Source organism: Diceros bicornis, chromosome 25 (genome assembly GCF_020826845.1).
Source record: "Diceros bicornis minor isolate mBicDic1 chromosome 25, mDicBic1.mat.cur, whole genome shotgun sequence".
NCBI classification, from domain to species: Eukaryota; Metazoa; Chordata; class Mammalia; order Perissodactyla; family Rhinocerotidae; genus Diceros; species Diceros bicornis.
The window spans coordinates 16457420-16480840 of NC_080764.1; the positions used below are offsets into that span (position 1 = coordinate 16457420).

The 23421-nt window shown below is 39.6% G+C and overlaps 1 protein-coding gene across 4 annotated transcripts; it reads right to left on the minus strand.

The window, feature by feature from the left end:
• Positions 1–1899: 1899 nt before the first annotated feature.
• FBXO7 (F-box protein 7) lies at positions 1900–23421 on the minus strand. 4 transcript variants are annotated; one of them, XM_058568483.1, is made up of 9 exons: positions 23090–23421; positions 18971–19265; positions 14195–14422; positions 12763–12904; positions 10539–10622; positions 7518–7613; positions 5585–5761; positions 3619–3656; positions 1900–2622 (listed from the first exon to the last, which is right to left on the minus strand). In XM_058568483.1, the coding sequence occupies exons 1-9, from the start codon at positions 23203–23205 to the stop codon at positions 2233–2235; spliced, it is 1566 nt and encodes a 521-aa protein (XP_058424466.1). In that variant the 5' UTR covers positions 23206–23421; the 3' UTR covers positions 1900–2232. The 4 variants fall into 4 exon arrangements, with proteins under 4 accessions (XP_058424466.1, XP_058424465.1, XP_058424468.1 ...); XM_058568482.1 differs by having other exon boundaries at positions 23084–23420; XM_058568485.1 differs by lacking the exon at positions 23090–23421 and adding an exon at positions 22888–22956 and having other exon boundaries at positions 1901–2622; positions 18971–19113.

Below are 23421 nucleotides of genomic sequence, written 5' to 3' on the forward strand. Positions count from 1 at the left end.
CAGCTCCATCAGAATAAGAATTAGAGATACTAAGCTAAGCAGTGATCTCAGGAATTGGAGAGAGCCAAGCAAGAGTGAGAGAGGACAAAATTTAACTGTTTTTACAGAGGGAATCACAAAATCTTAAGTTGGAAAGAGAGGATCCCTCCCATGATCTGATTTCCAGCCATGCCAAACCGTATCTTTCATTTATAAACAGAAGGGGGGTGGGGGGAGAGCAAGCCCCTGTTAATAGAAATTACTAAAGGGGAAAATTAAGGGCCACAGCAAGTTGTTAAGGCTACAAGCCAATGGTGTAGAAACACATCTTACTAAAATGCATTCCAGGGGCTCTAAACTATCCTGCTTCCATTACAATTTATTAAAGTGATGTCAGGAAATCATGCACAGAACGGGCTACTGCCAAACTATGATTTCGTTCTCATTATACACCAGCAATATATAAAGCTCCACAGTCACAGTCTAGTGAAAAGAATGTAGGACTTTACAAGCTTCTAACTATAAATTAGCTATTCAGGAGAAAGGGCGTTGAGGGTTAAGAATTTAGAATAAACGTGTGCAGGGACTGCCAAGTTAGGTGCATGGCACACTGCCAACATCCTAAACTAGGAAAGACGTGTGACCTATGCCAGTAAGCCCGAGATGAGGTCGGCAAGTAGAACCCGTATCCCTGGGACACCAGCAGCACTCAGGGACATCTCAAGGGCCGTTCAAAGACGACTGCATTTTGAAAACGCATTGTTTTAGTGTTTGGTGCTTGCGGTCATCACTATGTCCTCCCACACCCACTACACCGACATGCACACCCACACCCCCGCACAGTGCAACCTAACATTGCAAGGGCCCCAAAGAGATGTGTTGGAGAATTAGCATATATTTGGACCCATCAAAGCTTCAGGATGAGTCTTTCAGCCCAGACCCAATTAAAGCTGAGCAGACACTTGTGTTTTACAAGTTGTCCTATAAGCTCAGACATCACAAAACACCACAGAGAGCAACGTCAACAGCCCCAATCCTTTACCTATACGTTAAGCTACTAAAGGTGACATGGCCTCTGGGAAATCATATTGACTGAATTTTCTTCACTGTGATAGGAAAAAAACTGTGTAGCAACAAAAAAATATTTTCACATGTATATAGGACTCAAAATATTCTTGCAGGACGTAACATTCCAAGCCATTTCCTTATATGCAAAACGGATTTTTTAAAACGCAGGAAGAATTGGCAATACTCCTAAATATTTTCTGCAGATACAAATAGTGTTTATTCTTGTGTTGTGATTCAGATTTTAATTTGTCACTACAGCATGTTTCTATAGGTGTTTGTATGACATTTGTGTTTGGCCTTTTTCTTGTAGGAAAAATAAATCTTGAATTTTGTGTATCTCAAGTCTTAAAAGCAATATGTTCTTCAAATAATAAGAGGCTATCTTTGAAGAACAAGTACCTGACCAGCACTCAAAGCAGTAAAACTTTGTCATTAAAAGATGTCATCTACTTAGGTTACAAATTAGGCACCAAGTGTTCAAAACACAAAGGAAAAAAATAGTAACTCCACTCCAGAAGAAGCCAGAAACAAGAGTCCCTATAACCCAACGGTCGTCAAACAGCGCTGTTCCAGCCTAGGAAGTTTCACGGCAGAATCTGGGAAAGAGCTGCAGAGAGAGGGAGGAGGTGACTGGGCTGGTGGGTGTCCAAACCACCCACCCCAAGTCCAGTTTAACCAAACCAGCTCTGCTTTTATTAATTTTATAAATCAGGCTTCTGCAAACGATCTCATCTGAAAAAACGGTGCCACTAAAAAATAAAAATAATCCCCTGCAACAATCTGATGGCACTGAATAGGTTCTCTGATCATTTTGAAATGTCCAAGTAATGTTTGAAGCTGTTCTGAATATTTATTAGATATCCTTCTGTAATAAAAGTCAAGACTGCCATGTAATTTACACTTAATTTTTTTTAATCTGGTACAGAACATTATCAGTGAACAATCTTCATTCTAGAGGAGGAGGGAAGTCAGTAGCCAACTATTCCCACCGCCAACCTTGTCATGCAGTAACCTTTGGGCCATAGCACCCCTGGAGCTTTAAACAGATCTACTGAAAGGCTTCTCTGAGTGCATTTCTCACCACCACAATCAGAAAACACTAGAGATCAGCACCCCAACAAGATGACATCTGTAGTTTTAAAACACAAAACCAAAACAAGCTCCAGAAGTGAGATTACAAATCAATTACATGAATGGCAGCCGGCTGTCAGTTGACCGACCCCTGCTGGGTCTTAAGGGAAATCTGTCATTGGGGCCACCTCGCCCTGGCAAGATGGGGTTAGGTCCTGGAAGTGGGCCAATTGGATCAAAACGTGGTCTGAGTGGAGGGAACTGGCTGGGTGTCTCCCCGGGCCCAGGGATGAGTGAATTGATCGGGTCCCCAACATAGGGAAGTGTTAGTCTTTGATCATATTCACCACCAATAATTCCTGGAGGAAGGAGAGAGCTGGGAGGAAAGGGCCTGGGGTGCAAGGGGTTGGGATAGAACGGAATGGGGTGGGGTGAGGACGGCAGGAACATCACATGCCGCGCTCTCTGAGCTTCTCTCCTTTGTTTGTGCCTCTTCTTGTATAGCTGTAGAAAAACAAGAACAAGATATGATAAGTGATTTGGATATTTCCCCAAAGTTCCAATCTGCCGTCACTGTACAGATCTATCTGTACTTTTCTTTTCCCACACGATCAAGGTAGACAGACAAAGAAACCAGGGCCCAGAAGAGAACTCTGACCAGGTTCTATCTGCATGAATCAAGTAGTAGCTCTGAATACAACGCCAAACGAACTCTACTCTTGAATCACACCGCAACCCAGCAACTGTGCCGATTTGCAGTAAGAGTAAATCCAAAGGAGGGATAGCTGAGTGACACGTACTTTCAAGACCAAAATCTAGAGCTCTCAAGCTGATACGCAATTTTAAGTCAGCGTTTTTTGAAAGTGGAAAATTTAAATACTTGTTGAAAATATCATGCCACAAAATATAAAGTTACAGTATTGGGGGGCAGCACTTAAATTCACTTTTTCACCTTAATTATGTCCCTAATGGATCTCAAATTAAACAACAAATAGATGCCTATTTTAGAGGATGAAACATAGTCCTAAAGAACAGTACTGTGTATTTTGTACATATTTCAGGACTTTCAATGAATATTGTTCTTCTCTAGCCCTTCATCCCAAGTTTTTCTCAGTCCTGTCAATGTCTCTTATTGACATCTGCAAATAAAACAACATAATTTATTCTTTTCATTATGTACTATTCTAGCTAGCTGAACAGTTGAAGACTACTCCAGTACAAAAACAACTCAAAAAATTTTTTGTAACAGAAGGGAGAATGTTTTGTATTAAGGTGAAAAACAATCATTGTGTTAATATTTTTTTCCTGCGTAATTACAAGAAAATAAGGACTGAGTCGAAGGTGAAAGTTGAAAACATTTTCATTTACTGAAAATTAGCAATAAACAATGAAAATAGATTTCATTATATCATAATAAAAGTGAAAATATGCTCTTAATGTATTAATTCATTAGTTAGTTCTGAGCTATGAACATTAGCCTTGATATTTAAAAATACTTACTTCTTTCCAATCTGTGTCTCGAGCTCTGACAGTACTATCTACAAAGGAAAAACAAAAAATAAGGATTTAAAAATGCTTCATGCATCCAACATTAAACAGCAGGCTTGCCTTTGCCCTAAGGAAACTGAAGCTTACTCATTAAGCACAAGAAGAAACATGAGTCATTTTCACATGCACTATATCATTTGTACTCTCTTGAACCTAACTCAAACCCCCTCCTGATGGCTGAGGACAACCATCACTGTTCTGTGCTCCGTGGTAATTCAACGCAGTGATCCCTCAGGGACACAGAGGGCCACATGGCTGCTCTCTCCCTGCACCAACTGTCCCACCCACATCTCCCCCACATCTCATCTAGATGTGCCGGCTGCTTCTAACCCCCAGTCCCTTGTTACAACAAACTGGGTGAAACCTCTGAATGTCTGGTCATTACTGGAGGTAAAGCCAACTTGAGGTTTTCCTCCATATTTGGGTTAGATTATCTTCTCTCAACCATGTTCTGAATGATTCGACTTTCAGAAGTATAACCGTGACTAAGTATTTTTTAATGTACTTACTTACTTGAAATGTGTGAAATGAGGAAAGAAGCATCCCTTCAAGTCTAATGAAGGGTTTGGGTAAAAGGTAGTGACGACTTCTCTAGAAGTTATCACACTGACATGGAAGGAAGATTTGTAAAAGCTCCAGCTGATAATCTATCTAGAGGGAAATTCATTATAAAATCTGAACACTCAGCTTACAAATGAGCTTGAAGACCAAAATCTGGAAATGAGATAGAGACTGCTTGTATTTTAAACCTGAGCTTGAATATACAAGTAAAAGGGTATTTGTTCCTTTTATGAATATTTTATCATAGCCTGCTTTTTTATGGTTAGTTCTTCCATATTATGTTGGTCATTCTGTCTTTCCATTTTGATTATAATTTTTTTTAATTTTTTGAGATGACACTTGCTGCCTCTGGGGACAAAATAACATTTTAAACTCTAGATTCAGAGGCATAAATAAAGTGGAACTTAGGAATCAAGAAGGAAGAAAAGGAAAAACCAGGTCTTAGTTTTTAACGATCCAAATGACTCTACTTGATACTCTTAAAAAAAAGGGGAGTGGGATCTACCCATAAGATTTTTATAGTTGCTAAGGGGTATGTTATCATATACACACCATCATTCAAACTTTTTTGATGTGAACCACAAATAGTTTACATCGTGACACAGCATATACCTACATATACATAACTGAAAGAGAAGTTTACTCCTATTTTATGAAATGCATACTGATTTTTCTTTTTCTTTTTTTTTTTTGTAAAACGACCTTTTAAATTGATTTCATGATCCACCCCAGGCTCAAACCACAGTTTAAAAAAATGTTGACACGTAATAAAATGGTGGTGGCAGAAAAGAAGTTTCACAATCAGGCATCCAGCCTCGTATCTGGAAATCCTGATACACAAGGCAAAGGTCTTTCACATTCTGGATAACTTCTCCCCATCCCCAACTTCCACTGTCATCACTGCTGCGATGACACCAGGTCACCACAGATGTAACTATACAGAAGTAAAGCTTCTCTAGCAACACGCCACAGGGAGCAGGACACTCTTAACTTGTACGCTGGTCACAACCATGGAAGTACTTTGGAAATGCAGCAGATTTCTAAGTCGGATACTGAGGATGGTCTATAGAGACAGAATAAACCTGTCTTACTTCCATTTTCCTATCCTGAAATAGTCCACTTAGTCTAACGACTATTGTGTTGTGAAGGATATAAAAATGAATGGGGAGAGTTTTTAGGACATAGGCAAATGTATACCAAGCTTAGAATCTCTTTATGATAAGGCTATGTTATGATTATTTGCAACTCAAAAAAAAAAAAAAAAAACCCTGCAACAAAAATCTTTTGGCAAGCTGGATAACTAAGACCTCAGTAAGAAAGAGTACTTTTCTTGTTAATATGTCACCATGGAAATCACCTCGAAAATCCCGCAGATATAAACACCTCCACAGAAGTGGGTCATTTGAAGCAATGAAGAGGTCATGACAAACTGCAGACAAAGACAGGACAGAACGAACATCCAGAAGTCGGAAGATCCGTAGTTTCAGCTCCAATGGAAGGACTATCAACCCAAACACATCTGGTAGGTTCAATGCTGACAGGAAAAAAAGAACAGGCATTACTGAGTGAAGAACATCCAGCTTTCCCCACGTAGTCAACAAAAGCCGTCACTTGTTCCTTTCTAAAGAGGTGACAAATTAGATGGCAGTCTCAATTATCCAAGTATACGTCACCTACAACAAGTTTTTAACTCCAGGTTGACCATATTACTACTACTAACTCTAAGCCCCTTATTCCCTTTATGTTTTAGTGGAAAGACAAATACCTTTTAATACAGAACAAATAAATAACTATGACAATTTCTATATACTAGCCAATGGCCTCTTTTGTTTTAAGCAATATTCAAAGCAACAAAAAATTCTCTATTCAACTACAGAAAAAAGATAATTCACTGGTTTTTATAATTGGTTCCCAATGCTGCCACTTATTAGCTGTGTGCCTTTGGGCAAGTTATTTAAACTCTGTCTAACTCATTTCCTCATCTGTAAAATGGGTTAATAATATTACTTACCTCACTGAGGTAAGAATTAAATGTGTTAATACATATACAGCATGTGCCACATACCCATGTTTCGGTCAATGACAGACCATGTACACGACAGTGGTCCCATAAGATTAGTATCACATAGCCTAGGTGTGTACTAGGCTATACTACCTAGGTTTCTGTAAGTATACTCTATGATGTTCACACAATGATGAAATCACCTAACAGTGCATTTCTCAGAACAATATCCCTGTCGTTAAGTGACACATGACTGTAGAGTGCTTAGAACAATGTTTGGCACATAAGTACTCAAGTGTTAGCAATTACTACTATTTGATGTGTAACAGGCTTAAAAAAAAGGGAGGTACATAAATTCAAAAGCTGGAAATTACCAGCTAAGGGATTGTGGTCGATCATGATTCTCAATCATTTTCCACCCAATAATTGTACTTCCCTGTCCCTCGACCATCAGGATTGGCCATTTTGACTTGTTCTGTCCAGTGAAATGGGAGTGAAAGTGGCATATCATCTCTGAGCAAAAGCTTTAAGAACCAACAGATGGGTGGGCCACTGGCCCTCTTTTCCCTCTGTCACAAGAAGAGCATGTCCAGGCTAAGGACTACTCCTTCAGCCACAGCTAATCCACACAAAATATATAAATGAGTGAGAAATAAGTGTTCACTTTAAGTCACTGAGATTTTAAAACATTCTTAACTACAAAACAGATAAGAGAAAGCTGACTAATACAAGGATCTGAAGTGAATTATAAATCGCAGTGAATTATAGTTTCATCACCTATAAAGTGAGAATAAAATCTACGTCAAATTTGTTAGCATTAAACAAGAATGCCTGTGAAATAGCCGAAGTACCTAACATAGAGCCCCAATAAATATCGTCTGAAACGAAAACTTAGGCTCAATTTACAGGCTATACATTATTTTTTTATGTATTTACTAAACACCTATTATGGGCCAGACTCTGGGCTAGGCCATGAGAAGACAAAAGTAAGTAAGACATATTCCCTGCTTTCAAGGTATTCATAACCTTTGGTGCAAAGAGGTCATATCAACAATTATGATACAGTGGGAAACAGGCTACAATAAAAATATGTACAAAATGTTGTGGAAATATAAAGAGGAACTGAATAACATTTAAGGAATTAATATTTAAATGTACTCTTAAAAGAGCAGAATTTCACTAGAAGGAGAAAAAAGGAAAGAGTCATATGTCACAGAGTTATAAGGACAGTTCGTAAACTTACTGTTCTTTCTAGCCATTCGACCTGTAATAGTTTATCATCACTCACCTTGTCGGGTAAAAGCCAGAAGCGGATACACCAACTGGTCTTTGAAGAGACGAGAGAGCTTCTGAAGATCTTTGTATATCTTGGCTACATTTTCCCCTAGAATATTTTTTAAAATAAAAAATCAAAACACAGAATCAAGTGGAAAAACCTGAAATGGTGTCCTCTACTTTTGCCAAACCAAATCAAAGTGGTAAATAAATTTTCACAAATAATTCCCACATAGATAGACATGAACTAAAGTCTCTAGTAGAAGAGGAAGTATATAGTGTGTGACTCTGAAAACTGAATCTTAGATGTAAAGCTAAAACTCTCATATCACCAAATTAATAGAGCTGTACCCAACCTATATAGCTCATAGGCTACAACTATAGTAGGAAAAACCATGGTGTGCGAGTTGCACACACAACAAAGGTTTACTGAGTACCCACCAACCTTTCCTGGGCACTGAGGATAGAGCGGGACCAGCTCTTGTGGAGCTTAGAGCCCAGTAGAATAATGATAGTGTTTAATCACATGATGACTACGTATCAGCTACCGTATCAAGCATTTTGCAAGCTTTCTTTCAAATCAGCAATTCTTCTCTAAGTAAGAGATAAATACTATTATCCCCACTTTAAAAACAGGACAAGGTATAGAGAGCCCATCCAAGGCCTCATAGTAAGTGCCAGGGCAGGATACAAACCTAAGTCTGACTCCAAAGCACTAGTTTTAGCCTCTAAACTGCTACTTAAAGTGTGGTCCATGGATCTACCAGAACTGACATCACCTGGGAACTGTTTAGAACTACTGACTCTCAGGCCCCACCACAGACCTACTTAATCAGAACCTGCATTTTAATAGGATCCCCGGGGGACTGACATGTACATGACAGCACGGAGAGCACTGTCAAACTGCACCTGAAGTTCCCACTTCAGTTTTGTTATATCTTTACCAAGTGTATAACCTTGAACCCTCTGATCCACACCTGTTTGCTCACCTATTTAAAGGAGACACCACTGCACCAGAGAAAGTGGTCAAAATGTAAAGCTCCACACACAGTGCCTAGTATATCAGTAATCAGATTACACTTGTTCCCTCCCATTCCACACTTATGTATTTCACTATCTATAATAAATAAAACACTCATTATAACTTGATTGATAATGAACAAGCAAAGATACGCAGCTAAATTCTAAACCTCTGTGGCATAAACTACAATCTTGAGTTGAAATCAAACGTCAAGATATTTAAAAAGTCACTTTGGTTCATGGCCTTTCTTCAAGAGTGAAAACTGATTTTCTGTAAACAAATTTTTTCCTTCAGTGACCTATTATAAAAATAATTAGGAACTTATAAATAAAAGGATAAATAACAGTACCTAGTAAATACTAGGTACTATACTATAAGCTACAGTAAAAATTAATTAAAATGACTTGTCAAATGAGCAGTACTATATTAAAAATACTCTATTAATTTAGTCCATAAACATTTAACAGTATTAGCTTTCTTCTTTCTCCTCTTTCATTTCCTTTTTCCTTATTTAACAGAAACCAGATAAAGAACATGAATCTGAGCTACATTCCTATAAAAGTTGTTTTTAGAAAACAGGCTTAGGAGTCAAATCTATTCCAATCCTAAATTCTACCATTTATTAGCTCTGCAACCTTGAAGTAATTTAACCTCCTCTAGACCTGTTTCCTCATCTATAAAATAGGCATAATAACCTCTACTGCTATAGCGTGTAGAGTATTTCTACTCCCGACAGCAAGGTCCTCCCTAGTATGGAGATGAATATGCAGTGTTGTAGCCAAGGAATTTTAAGTTTTTCTGGTCCTAATGGTAAGACCATCTTTACAGATTTATCAGTCTAGTTCATCCATTCCCAACAGGGGTAATATTACCCCCAACAGGACATAAATTGGTTCTTAGAGGGGGGAAAAAAAACCTCTAGCTATTAACATTGGTCAAGGTCCCTCCATTTGTATACTGTATGTCCACAGTATACAAATAAATATACAGTATATATACGGTATTAAAATTTCATGGGAGAGAATGATTAGGGGGAAAAATGTGTACAAAGCCTCCTTAGAAAAAAAGGGTGAGAAACACTGGTCTAGTATGACATTAAATCTTCAGAGACCATCATAAATATGTATTCTGATATCTCCTTTTCCTATCAGTGTTAGTTCAGGTAAGTCAGTCTCTCAAGGCCTGACGTCCCCTGGGAACGAACAAGAATAAGTCTCTAGGCCTTCAAAGCAAAGGTCTAGATCTAGGTAGCCTTCCCTTAAAAGACGTTACTGTAAATGCCATCTCCCCACTATACCACACTACTCTCCATCTGGATTTGAAAACCCTCCTAAGTTACTATGAGGATGAAATGAAACATCATCTGTCAAGGCACATGTCCAGCACAAAACAAGCACTTAAAGGATGCTAGTTCCCTCTCTACCCCCACCGTCCCCTTCAACCACCTACCTGCCTCTCATACTTCGAGTTTAACTGAAAAAATAAAAAGGAAATCTTGTCTTCTTTAAAGCATCTATTAACAATTTTACAGAATATAAGCAAAACCATGCCTAGAACACAAACTTTTGGTAAAGTTCTGATCTGCATCAAATAGCAACCAAATTTATATAGGTTTAAGCAAACATTCTGAGTGCAGTTTTCCTCAAATAACCTTCAATAATGAAGTTTCATGGTATGGTTTCCACAAAACACAGATCCTGTGCATGTTGGTTAAACACAATGCTAGAAAAACCCACAAAGATTAATTCAGACATGATAAAGCATCAATAATGTGCGAAGAATTACATTCCATAGTGTCATTCCACAATGGCAGCATAAATGTAATTCAGCACTCCAAGACCCTAAGAATAGAAGAAAGAAGCAGAAACTGTGCAACACTGTCTTGACCTTGCTCTAATCTCATTCAGAATTCTCCAGTCTTTCGAACATTACCTTTCAGTTTTTTTTGTTTTTTTTTTTTTTAAGTGAACCTCTCAAAGCTTCATCCCAAAAGTTAAATCATGGTTCTATTACCTAGTTCCTCTTTGCAAATAAAAGATGCTGGCAGCAGCTGCAATCTTTTCACACTTCTAATCTCATTGTTGATTTTTAGTGTAGCTGTAAATAAGCAAAAGAAAGATGATGAAAAATTTGTGTCATTTCATCAATTGTCTTCTTTTTTTAGTATGGGCTTGCCTTTCCTTGTCCCCAACATACGAAGGACACATTATACAAAACAAACTGCTTAATACCTACTTCCTCCCCTCACAGCAAGTCCCAAGCGCAAACCAGCCACCACATGAAGTAAAATCACTTTGCAACACCACCCTTAAAACCTATAGCAAGCACTTTTATATAATATCCACTAAGTATTACCAACAGCAGCTTATCAGTAATTGAAAGATAGGCAACAAGGTTAATAGGGGACAGTTAAACACAATAAAATCATTATTTCTAACGAGGTCACTAAAAATTCCATTTATTTTTTATTTAACCTTTGGCAATGAGTCTTCCCTTGTATATTAAAAGAATCCTGCTAGCTTTCACAGCATCATCTCTCTCTAGACCCAAAGCACCAACACTCTTGACATCACCAAGGGTTCAATTTTAATCATATACACAAAGGCGCACTTCATCTCATTCCATAAAGAGCCAGTGATGTGCTTATGCACATGTGCACTGGGCAGGATGTCTCGGGTGAAAGAAATATTTAAGGACACACTGCTCCTTTTCAAAGAGTCAAGCCTGGAATGGCTGTCTGCCATGCAAGTCTGTAAGTAGTTGATGTGCCAAAAATAGTCAAGGAACAAAATATCAGAAACTAAGAAATCATCAAGATATTCAGCAGTTATTTTCTTTATGTTCAGTATCCTGAAACTAGTAAATAGAGGTTATCGTACACATGTTGTTAGAGTGCCTTTATAAGAAACTGAGGCAAAAATTACCACCTCACATTTACTATTTGGTAACTTCAACCTTGCAAGTTATGATGTGACGTAGAACGATTAGATGAAGGCAGAAACTGCTGACCCTCTGTGTATAAGAACGACCAACTGAAAGTTACACTTGCTCATTGTGATGAATAGTTGAGGGAACACTGCTAGGTCCCAGTGTCATCAGATGGACACGTCCTGACAAATGTGGAATACCACCAAAGCCATTAAAGCTGAAATATTGAGACTTCTAAATAACATTTCAAAGAATCTAGTGATTAAAAGGAAATAGCAGAAATAGGGACCTAGAACTATCTTTCATTTCAAAGATCAAGATAGTGTAAGTCAGTGGCTTTCAAAAATTTTAGCAGAAAAAACATTTTTCAAACAAAATCTTACAAGGGACCTCAATAAACGAAAGAGACAAACACGTTGCTGCTCAAGGTTTAAGTGGCGACAGGGGTTTGACTAAGTCTCTCCTTGCTTCCCTCTCAGCAGAAACCAGGAGGTGCAGAACACGCTGAAAACCACTGAGCTGAGGCAGAGCAAAGCAACTGCCTCTCATCTAGCTAAAAGGATAAACCTCAAAAATCAAAACGGAACACAAATGAAAGATTCTAGTCATTCAAATGGATCTCCAGAGCGTGTCACTATGAGACTACTCCACAGACCACTGGTAGTTGGCATGGACCTCTGGGTAGCACCTGAGCCAAAACGAAATGCAAAAACGGAATGTATTGCTATCCCAGCGAAATTTCTTAAGGTAAAAGGGGAAAACTAGAAAAAGAAACTTTACTCAGAGTGACTCTCTTGGAAGTGGGAGAGGGAGGGACTGAGGGAATAAAACACACACATACTAAGGCCTCAAAACCCTTCAGTGTTTCTGTGCATCACTGTTCAGAGATGCCAAACTGGGTAAAAAGTGACCCCAGCTCAATATCACCTCTCACCATCTCTATTTGGTTTAAAAAAACAAAAAATAAAAAAGCCATCCACAGCCATAGAAAGAAAAAGCATTCTTCAAAGAGTTCATATGTAACTCATCTCACTCCTATTATCACAACTCTCCCTAAAGCAAAAAAATTTCCAAGTTAAGACAGCGACAGAGTATGGCTGCCCCAAGAGTGAAGGATGCTGACCTAAGCATCAACTTTGTATTCTAGAACCTTTCAGACTCCTGTTATCAGTGGTCTAGAGCTTAAACAAAGTTGAGAAAGACTCGTAACTATATCATGATAGCCCATCACTGAAGTGGCTGTAAAACATTTAGAGAAAAACATGTAAGTATTCACAAACTAACCACCATGACCATGCCATCCAATTACCATTTATGACGATTAGGGTTCCCAAAGGCACACAGGTGAGAGCAGCAGAGCCGCCCTCGCAGAGAGGATGCGTGTACTGCAGCTTATACACACCGCCCAGCTTCCAGTTCTCTGGCATGGACACAGCTTTGGCTTCAGTCCCCTGGGGAATGAAATGAAAGGAAAACAAATAACAAAGAAAGGTGTTACTCTCCAGAACATTAAATATCCAAGAGGCCCCAAACTTCTCTAGAAATAAGCATTCCATAAAGTCCCCTTAATAAAATTTATCAAGTCATTAATATTGCTATTAATAAAATTTTGACAGAAAAACGTTACAATATATTATCCTCCATCAAAATTTTTGCTCAAATACATAAAATAACATCAGAGACAGGGATTGATTTCTCTCTTCAAAGACTCACGTCTCTGCCTAGCAAAGCCATATCATTATTCAAGACCCCAGCTCAAATATCACTTCCTTTGTGAAGCCTGTTTCAAAAAAAGTCCTGTTTGTCGTTCCCTCTCCTTTATCCCCTAACATTCAGTTCATATTTCTATTGTTAAATACTTCCGTTATGTTATTGACCATAACACATTATAATTTTCTTTTTATTTCTCTCTCTCCCCAACTTACGGACTCATCCTAATTCCTGGCTCAGCACATGGCTGCCGGTGTTCAATGATCACTGAATTACTCTACATCTTTGTTACTCAAAACACGGCCCACAGACCAGCAGCATCACTGCTGTGTGGGGTATGCAGAATCTCAGGCTCCACCCTAGACTTACTACATCAGAGTCTGTATTTTAATAAGATCCTCAGGTATTCTTACGCACATTAAAGTTTGAGAAACTCTACTCTAAATGTTCTCTTCTGTGAATCTCTGGCATCCTATATATGTACATGTCTCTCCTAGGATTGAACCAATACAGCATAATGGTTTGTTTACTCATCTTCTCTCCCACTCTTGGACTATCAGCAACCTGAGGGCAGAGACAAAGCACTGCACGTGACATTGGCAGATACTTATCAAATGGAGAATGAATGAATGAAGGTAAGCAACTACAGCATAAGAACAATTTCCCTCTTCCGAACTGAATCTTACTAAGTTACTGGCAATTCATAGAGCCATTAACATAAAAAATAACCTAGCGAGCCATCTCTCTAGTCACGCCCAATCCACACCCGTGACCACACTTTATCTACATATTATCATATACAAGCTTCTGTCTTTATGAAGGAGAAAAAAAAGGAAAAGAGGGAAGGGAACATTTAAGGACTGCCTACTGTATGCCCATCACCGAGTTCAGCACTTTACATTTAATATCCAACTAGATTCAATAAAGAAATCTAGAATACCACAACACCTGAGTGATATTTATTGATACACCCCCTTTCCCAGCAGAAGACTTAAACCCTGACAAGACGTTTGTTCTGCTTGCAGTCTTACCTGAGGTATGTAACCTGACTCCAGCATGAGCAGATGTACGGCTACTATCAAGGCATCGTTGGGATCAGAGCAGTCAGCTGACTGATACAGGGTCTCTAATGAATGCGGCACCTGCCCATCCACCGACTCACTGCAAAGCATTGGTTCTACGGGGTAGAAACCCGTGCCCTCTTCCATGTCCACAACATCCTGAATTGACTCAGCTTCAAAATGTTGACTAGGCCCTGACTGAAGAGGATAACAAAAACAATGAATTTATTAAACAGACTTTTTTTTTTTTTTTTTACACAGTATATTTTGTATCCTAAAGTGAACTGAGATTAGTGCTCAAAGCCAAAGCACATTATTGGGTTCAGATACAGGACATATTTTATGTGAGCCCTCTTAAATAAATGAGCCTGCAATCTACTCCTCCCTCCAGAATTCCTTATCTCCATTCATTCTGGCTGATTTGCCCCAAACCTGGAGATCATCCTAGACTTCTCCCTCTTCCTCACTAAACCCCACCCCCCAAGCTGATCGGTCTTCAAAGTTCCACTGCATCCAGCTCCTAAACACCTCCAGAATCTGCCCTTCCTAATCCAATGGTACTTCAGAGTCGTTTATCTCCTGACTTCCAGCAATAGCCTCCTCAAGTATCCCTGACTCCACTTCCTTGTCTTCCAATACATTCCACCCAATGCTGCCACAGTTTTTTGACAATTAAGAATCCAATTATGTCCTGTGTCCCAGCTTAAAACTTGCCAGTATTTCCCCAAGGCAGATAGCAGCACTTCCCTAAACCATGCCTTGGAATATGACCCTAGATGTTCTCAGGAAAAAAGTGGCCTACAATCAAATAAGTTTGGAAAATGCTACATGCTATAACCACCTAACCTCACCCTCCCTATTCACAAAATACATTTTGGCATTACAAAGCCCTGAAAAGTCCAATAATAATAATAAGTGTGCACAACACTTAACCAAGAAACACTATCCACCTTCCTCAATGCTCAGCATTCCAATAACACTTATAATCTCATGAAACAAGTTTTTCATAAAGGGCACACTGAGAAATGCAGGCCCACAAAATAAAGCCCAAACTCCTAAACTCCTTCCCTTCATCACCTGATCCCTGACTCTGTATCAAGTTCACTTTCTGCTCATCCCTTGCTCCCCACTCTAGTATTCCCCACCTCTTTCACAGAGGTAACACACACTACCACTCTGCCTTGCAAAGGCCTTGATGATTGCACTTTATCACACTGTACTGCAATTTTCTGACTACACATCTACATCCTACCATCACCACAAGCTTAGAAAGCAACAGTCTATGTGTTGTACCCATTTTTGTAATCCCAGTACTGTGCCTGGCACATAGTAGGTACTCAATAAATGCTTGTTGAACAAATGCTGAAGGGTAATATCTTATAATTTCATAATGTTTTTGTTTTTGAATGTTTTCTCATTTGCACCATACAAAAATTCTATAAAATAGGCAAGACAGATGATGCTGCCTTTTTAAACATGCTGTAACTACGACTCAGATTAAATAACATAATCAAGGTTATCTGCTAATAAAAATTTGAAATGAACCAAGATCTCCAGACTCACAGCTCAGACCTTTTAGACATAATACACTGCCTCAATAAGACTAAGTTACCTATATTAATTTTGCTCAGAAAGTTTGCTTCCTAGGCATGTGCTCAACTCTTAATACAAAGCACGTTTCTTCTTTTTAAGTTCATATTTCCATTAAAGAAGGGGCAGAGGAAATTAAAATTATATAGTATGAGTGAAAGGGTAGAAAAATGTACGGGAGCAAGAGGCTGTTCTTCCAAAATCCCTGAGGACCTAAGCCTGATGGCTTATGGAAAAGATCCAAATTTACTTGTTAAAACCTAAAGGCCTGGGCCGGCCCCGTGGCTTAGCGGTTAAGTGCGCACGCTCTGCTGCTGGCGGCCCGGGTTCGGATTCCAGGCGCGCGCCCATGCACCACTTCTCTGGCCATGCTGAGGCCGTGTCCCACATACAGTAACTAGAAGGATATGCAGCTATGACATACAACTATCTACTGGGGCTTTGGGGGGAAAAATAAATAAATAAATAAAATCTTTAAAAAAAAAAAAAAATCTACAAGCCAATGACAATTCACACCACCTTAAAAAAAGGCTCCATTATATTTTTGAGCCAATAGAAACTACTTATTAAAACCATATAACACCTAACTAAATTATGACGAATATAAGCTCTTTGCTTCTCACCTATCTATTATGCCTAACTTTTGGCCATTTACCACTTACTGACAGTTGTGTGGGAGAAAATATATGTGGAAAAAATATAAAAAAGGGTTACCCTAAACTGATAATGACATGAAAGGAAGATATCAGGATCCCCTGGGGAGCTTATCAAACCTTACTCCCATTCCATGAGAACCACTGACCTTCTCTGAGCCATTCTGATATGATATGAATATTTATCATATGCCACACACGTGGAAATGAAAAAAAAACCTTCAGCACCACCTCTCTAAACAGATCATTTGTAATATGTCATTTACAAATGACTGGAACAAGTGACTGAAATGCAGTTCAGAGTTAATATTAGGGTCCGATACCATGTTATCCCCGTTTCCCATTAAAGACTCAACAGGTACTAGTAACCTACACTTGATTAGAAGAATAAGTTTTAGCCATCTATTTTCCTTTCCTAACGCTCCGTTCCACATTTAATTAGCAGATCGCACTGTTTCAAGTACTTAACGCATTATTTATGAGATTTCAAGCTCAGTTTCCACACTAAGATTTTACAGTCACCCTATACAAGTCTTAGAACACAAGACAACATGCTTCTAGAACTGAAATTACTAACTTGAGGCAATATGAATTTCTCAAAATTTTCCAAAAGGAAGCTAGTAAAGTAACTATCACATATACTATGAACAGCTCCATCTCACGGGAAGATTTTAATAGTACATAGAAGTAAAGGGACTGGGCCCTTCTACCAGAATTTCTGAATGAGTCTATCAGCAAAAAAGATTCAGAAATGTAATTTAAATATGTGCTTGAATATTCTTACTCATTCCCTAGCTTACCTCTATAAGACAAAAACACAGATACATATAATAATTTCTAAAAAAAATCATAAAAATACTTTGAGTTTTATAAAACCTTTTTTTAACTTGCTTAATCTCTCTGGATACTATTATTAAAATCTGGACATAAATGATTTTCATAACTTACCAATCTGTTAAAAAGTATTTTTTAGTATCTATGTATACTTAATGTCATGATAGGCACAATGAATACTTATACTCATAAATGTTTAAGGCCTGCAAAAAAAAATTAAGTTGAAGTGATAAGTACACACACCAAAACAATTAAAAAGATGGCATATGTATTGGTATTAGAAAATAAGTAATAAAAGTGATTATGTGCCATACAAGAAATCAAAAGGCAGGATAATAAATAATGAAGTGTTTATAAGCCAATAAAGACAATCAATACAAAGAAATTAAAGAAAATTATTGGACTGTGGTTGGCAGGGCCTTGGAAGATGGGCAGAGATACAGACAGGAGAGGGAGGAAAGGCTGGGTGGGTGAACTCGAGGGCAAGGGAGCGAAGCAGTCACTAGGTTGTGTGTGTGGACACATGCAAGCAAGTGAATGTGCTGGCTGGGAGAGGGAAAATGATGGGGCATCTGGTCTGACTGGAGATGATAGCGTACAGGAGGGAAGACCAGAAACTAGCCCTGGGAAGGTTGTGGGGCACCTTTACAGAAAGCCTTAAAAACTAGGTACAGGAGGAGAGACAACATTTCCTCCTCTCTAACATGACAGGGTTGAATTAAAGATATTTGGTCTTTTTCAGTTCAAAAATTATGACCACAGGTATATCTATGACAGAGTTACAAGAGAACAAGGGAACAACATAATAAAAAATGTGTAGAAAGAAGAGGAACCTAGAAAGCAGAGCGAAGAACAGACATTGGAAGCCTGGAATGGAAAGGAAAAACTGATAGGGCTTGCTCAGGCGTTGGATCTAAGGAGTCTAAAATCACTCCAAAGTTTTAGCTCAGGAAAAGAGCAGTGCCACTGACAGACAGAGAGGTTAGCTGGTTTGGGAAGAAGAGAACATCAGTGTGCATATTTTCAAATTTATGTTAGTATTTTTAAAATCCTGGTATAAATGATTTAAATGAGAATCATTTGAAAATAACTGGACTATATATAGCCTTAATGAGTGGAGTAGACCAGAAAAGCAAAGCTGGGAATCCTGAGCTTAGAGGCAACAATAGAAGCCAAGGGATAATCTTCCTGAAGGAGTGAGTGTCTGAACAAAATAAATAGGTAAAAACTGGGTTCTTCAGAATATCAGCCCAATATTGGCCCAGGCATTAGCAATTAAAAAAAAAAAAAAAACAACACTCTAGGGGCCGGCCCAGTGGTGTAGTGGTTAAGTTCATGCACTCCACTTCAGCGGCCCAGGGTTCACCAGTTCAGATCCTGAGCACGGACCCACACACCACACATCAAGCCATGCTGTGACGTCCCATATATAAAATAGAGGAAGATAGGCACAGATGTTAGCCCAGGGCCAATCTTCCTCAGCAAAAAGAGGAAGGCTGGCAACCAACGTTAGCTCAGGGCCAATCTTCCTCACGAAAAAAAAAAAATTCTATAAGAATATAATCTGCAATCTACTGATGACAATTATCCTGACTGGTACCGAACTCATTTGAGGTGTTCAGTATGATTTATCCACTACCCTATTTCTTGTCTAGATATTAATACTCACCGTACTGTCATCATTCCAGACATCAGACTGGGCTGCCTGTCCTTGGAATGAATCACTCAGTTGTTCATCCTGTACGCTGGATTGACTGGAGCTGACAGCCAAAGAGGGTTGGTCATTATTCTGAAGTGAGGAATGCTCTGAATCTGTGGATGAAGGCAAGTTAGGTGCTGGAATGGCATCTTCAAGAATCAAACATATCAAGTCCCCAGAAACAATCCCATATGAAGCCAAGGTCTCTTCATCTCCAGTGAGGGCATCCTTGTTGTTCAATGTAATTGCAAACCGGGTATCAGAACTGCCAAGAAAGACGGATAAGGATAGTAAGAGCTACCTATTACCATTACCCTCAAGAATACATTTGGAACATACATAAGGTACATGGTATGACCCTAGAAGAACTAAGTTATGAAAATAAAACCAAAATTAGAAGGAAGCTAAAGTTTTGGAAAAACTATCAAAATTATTCGTTCTTATCACCAAATGCCTACTAGGTTAAAGATTTCTAAGGGCTAAAATTCTAGCCTGAGGGATAGGATACAGTAATTCTCTATCATTAATCCATGTTTTCATCAAATCTAAGACACATACTTTTTTATATTTTGACATCTTTGAAATAGAGATGCTTCTTAAAATCAATGACATTATCACAGCTTAATTGACAGCATTTTTTCCTTTATTTTTACATAAAACAATGTGCAGCTTAAGACTGACAATAACTGAGATTCAACAAAATATAGTCTTTTTAAGATATAAGTTGTATCATATCATTCCTCTGCTGAAAATCCTCCAATGGCTTCTCTCTGAACTTGGAATAGAATCCTTATCACGGCCTCCAAAGGCCAACATTTGACCCCTACCCACTTCTACCTCATCCACCTTGTGCCGTCCATCCTCTCACTTGCTGTTCTCTCTTCACGCGAGCTTTCTATCCATTCTTCAGAACAGATCAACCTCACTGCAGCCTTTGGGCCTCTACGTTTTGATCTTCCAGATCTTCAAATGACTGACTCTTTCTCACCATTCAGGTCTCAACTCAAAAGTCACCTCTTCAGGGGCCAGCCCGGTGGCGTAGTGGTTAAGTTTGCGTGCTCCCCTTTGGCAGCCTGGGGTTCGCGGGTTCAGATCCCGGGCGCAGCGACGCACCACTTGTCAAGCCATGCTGTGGTGGTGTCCCATATAAAGTAGAGGAACATGGGCATGGATGTTAGCCCAGGGCCAATCTTCCTCAGCAAAAAGAGGAGGATTGGCGAATGGATGTTAGCTCAGGGCTGGCCATTCTCCCGAAAAAAAAAAAAAAATTAAAAAATTAAAAAAATAAAAAATAAACACAGATATATACAAAAAAAAAAAGTCACCTCTTCACAGCTGCCTTCCACCCAGGCTCCATCACTATTCCAGTCTCATGTTTTATTTTATTGTAATTCTACTATTTGAAAATTTCATATTTGTTTATCTTCTCTCTTCCCCACGCTCACCATTAGAACTTAAGTTTCATAAGACCAGGTATCTCGTCTGTCTAGTTCAAAACTCTATCTCCAGCACTTGGCAAATAAAAGTATTTGTGGAATAAATGCAACCAACAAACATTAGCTGGGAAGATCAAGATGAGACTGAAATCAGGGCTACCTATTCGATGTCCTTACAGGACAGTTAGCTTACGTTGGTTCCAAAATACTAGACCCATGTCCTCAATGAATATTCATAATCACAAAGAGTTAGATGAGTATATGTAGACGACTGAGGACAAACTCATCCCTCCTACGGACAGGTTCAAGTTCACCCTTCTTACTGACGGTCAGTTATGATGTCTTTTTTATGGAAGACAGCACAAATCCAAAAACCCATTGCTAAACAAGCTAAGAGCTCAAATTAGCCTGAAGCAATGAACTCCCATCCCTTCTGCATCACAGATCATCTGAGCTTGAAAAAATAACCATCATTTCATCACATAGCAGTGAGGATTAATTAACAAACCACTGTAGAACATTTTATAGGACATTTATACTCAGCAATGCTGACTTCATTAACTTTTTGAGAGGTTAACAAAGGACGAGTCCTTTGAAAATAATATTCTGTTTATTCTCTCTTACAATGCTGCATTTTCAAAAGTGCTCGAAATAATTCATTTATGTTTTTCTCTCACATGTAAATACGTTTTGTCTTACCAACTAAAGTGTCTTTGGATAGAGAAATTACTAAAGTTTTAGAAAATACTCCTGCTTATTAGAAAATAAGTAGCTATGCTTCTGTCTTCAAATGCTTTGATAAGTGTTGAAAATCTGCCAGCTGCCCAGAAAAACACCATCCCAACTTCGGGAGAAAAAAAGAAAGACACCTCAAATGAACTATGTGTTTATGGATCATCTGTCAAAGCAAAAGGTTCTTTTTAATGGTATCCAGTACAATGTTCGTTCAAATATCTAACTTATAGAAAACACAAAGAATTGTCTGCTTAATAAAAACGTCGGCCTTCCCTCCCCCTTTAGAAAAAAGGAAGGGCTATTTCTAAAGTAATATATGGTTTTCCAGGAAAGGGGTTAAAAAATGATTCTGTTTTCTGAAATAGTGAAAAAAGTTCATCGGGAAAAGTATCCTAGAAATTTCAAGACTTTTAACAATATTTTATGGCTATCCCAGATCCACTTGCTCAGCAAAGACACTCGAAAAATAATAATGTCATATAAACACATTTTAAAACTGCCAATTTATTCTAAAATGAACATATTTTCAGAGAAATGAATTTACTTTCACAAGCTGAAGCTTACATTCCTTCCAGTTAACCATTCTCCACCGTAAAAACAAACCTGAAAGAGAAACTAACTTGAGCTCTTGGGTAAACAAAGAGTCATATTGGGTTTCACATCCTTTCAACACTGCCTCGCCTAATTAAAAAATAATAATAATAAAATATATACACATATATATATGAAAATACTTTAAAAAGAGAATTTTGAAAATTTGTGGTGGAGTAACGGACGCCCGCATGCAAAACACTTAGCTTTCACACAACGAAATAACAATAGGCAGGTCACTTAATATAATGTTTAAAAGGAGTTACGTCAATACATTATTTTCTGTTTTTATTTTTTAATTTAGAGAAAAACAGGCTTACTTTTAACGTAATAGTGCCTTAACCTGAAAAACGAAAGGGTGAGTTCATAATATGGCATCATTTTACTGAATTCCCTAAAAATAAAGTTTATAAAAAGAGCCAATTAACAGAGAGGTTTTCCATTGAAAAATTCACCTAAACAGCCCCAGTGAACTTTTTTTTCATTTTTTTCAGCACAAATTTCAAATTCGATAGCTGAATATTTGAAGAGGACCATCCTTACTTTTGGACGGTCTAACTTCTACTCCCAAGGTTATTATTAACAGTCCTCTACTCCCAGATTATTGTCCCCAGAAAATGCCCTCGGTGGAAACAAAGCAGCCTCATCTGCAGCCTCATAAACGAACAACAGAATTTGACGCTTTGTTTCTCAACGTCATTGCCCCCAAACTGCAAGCTCTCCAGGGTCATCACTTAAGGCCAACACTGATCTTAGTTTCAGCAAAAAAGCAACATCTCGCCCAGGAAAATTAAAAGATCTGAAACCCGCCGACACCTTAAAACTCCGCAAAGGGTGAGTCAACACCCCACGAGTTTTAGGATTATCGCAGCCTCACAGCGGTACAAATTACAGGTGGCCTCGGAAGGAGGGCCGATTTCTAACTCCTTCCAGCACTTTCCAAACTTTTCCACTGAAATACTCCGACAGCTGGAGAGGGTGAACTTAACTTAAACCCCTGAGAGCCTGGCAAGGTTTCACCCAGCCAAGCGCGTCCTCTCCAACTGGACGTTGCACAGGGCGCGAGAACTGTGCTCCTGGCCCACCCCAGGGTTCCTCGACTGCAAAGGCGGAGGGACGGCTCACCCTGGAGGGGCACGGAGCCCCCCGCCCGCCGGGCCATGTCTCCGCGGGCCGCCCCCGGCGCCCGCTCCCCGCCGGCCTGCGCGTCACAGTCCCCGGGCCCGGCCCCGCGACGCCCCGCTCTCCGCCCGCCTCACGTGACGGCCCGGGGAGTGCCCGCGCCACCCGCCTCCCCCGGGGCCCCGCCGCGGCCGCCCACCTGTACCCCGAAGCGGGCAGCAGGGCCTGGCTCAGGTGCGCGCGCAGCTGCCCCAGCGTCGGCTCCGCTTCGGGCATCTCCAGCGGCCAGGTCCGCTTCTGAAGCCGCACCCGCAGCTTCATGGCGGCGGCGGCGGCAGCGGGAGGGCCCCGGGGCCTGGACCTGGAGGCGGCGACGGGGACCACGGCGCCGCCGGGCAGCTCCCGCCTCAAGAGGCGGCGGCGGCGACCCCGAAGCGGCGACTACCGGAGCTGTGGGGGTGCTGAGCTGTCACCGGCAGAAGGCCACACTACGGCGGCCGGCCTGCTAGCGGGTCTCTGGCGCGGGAGCGCTCCGCC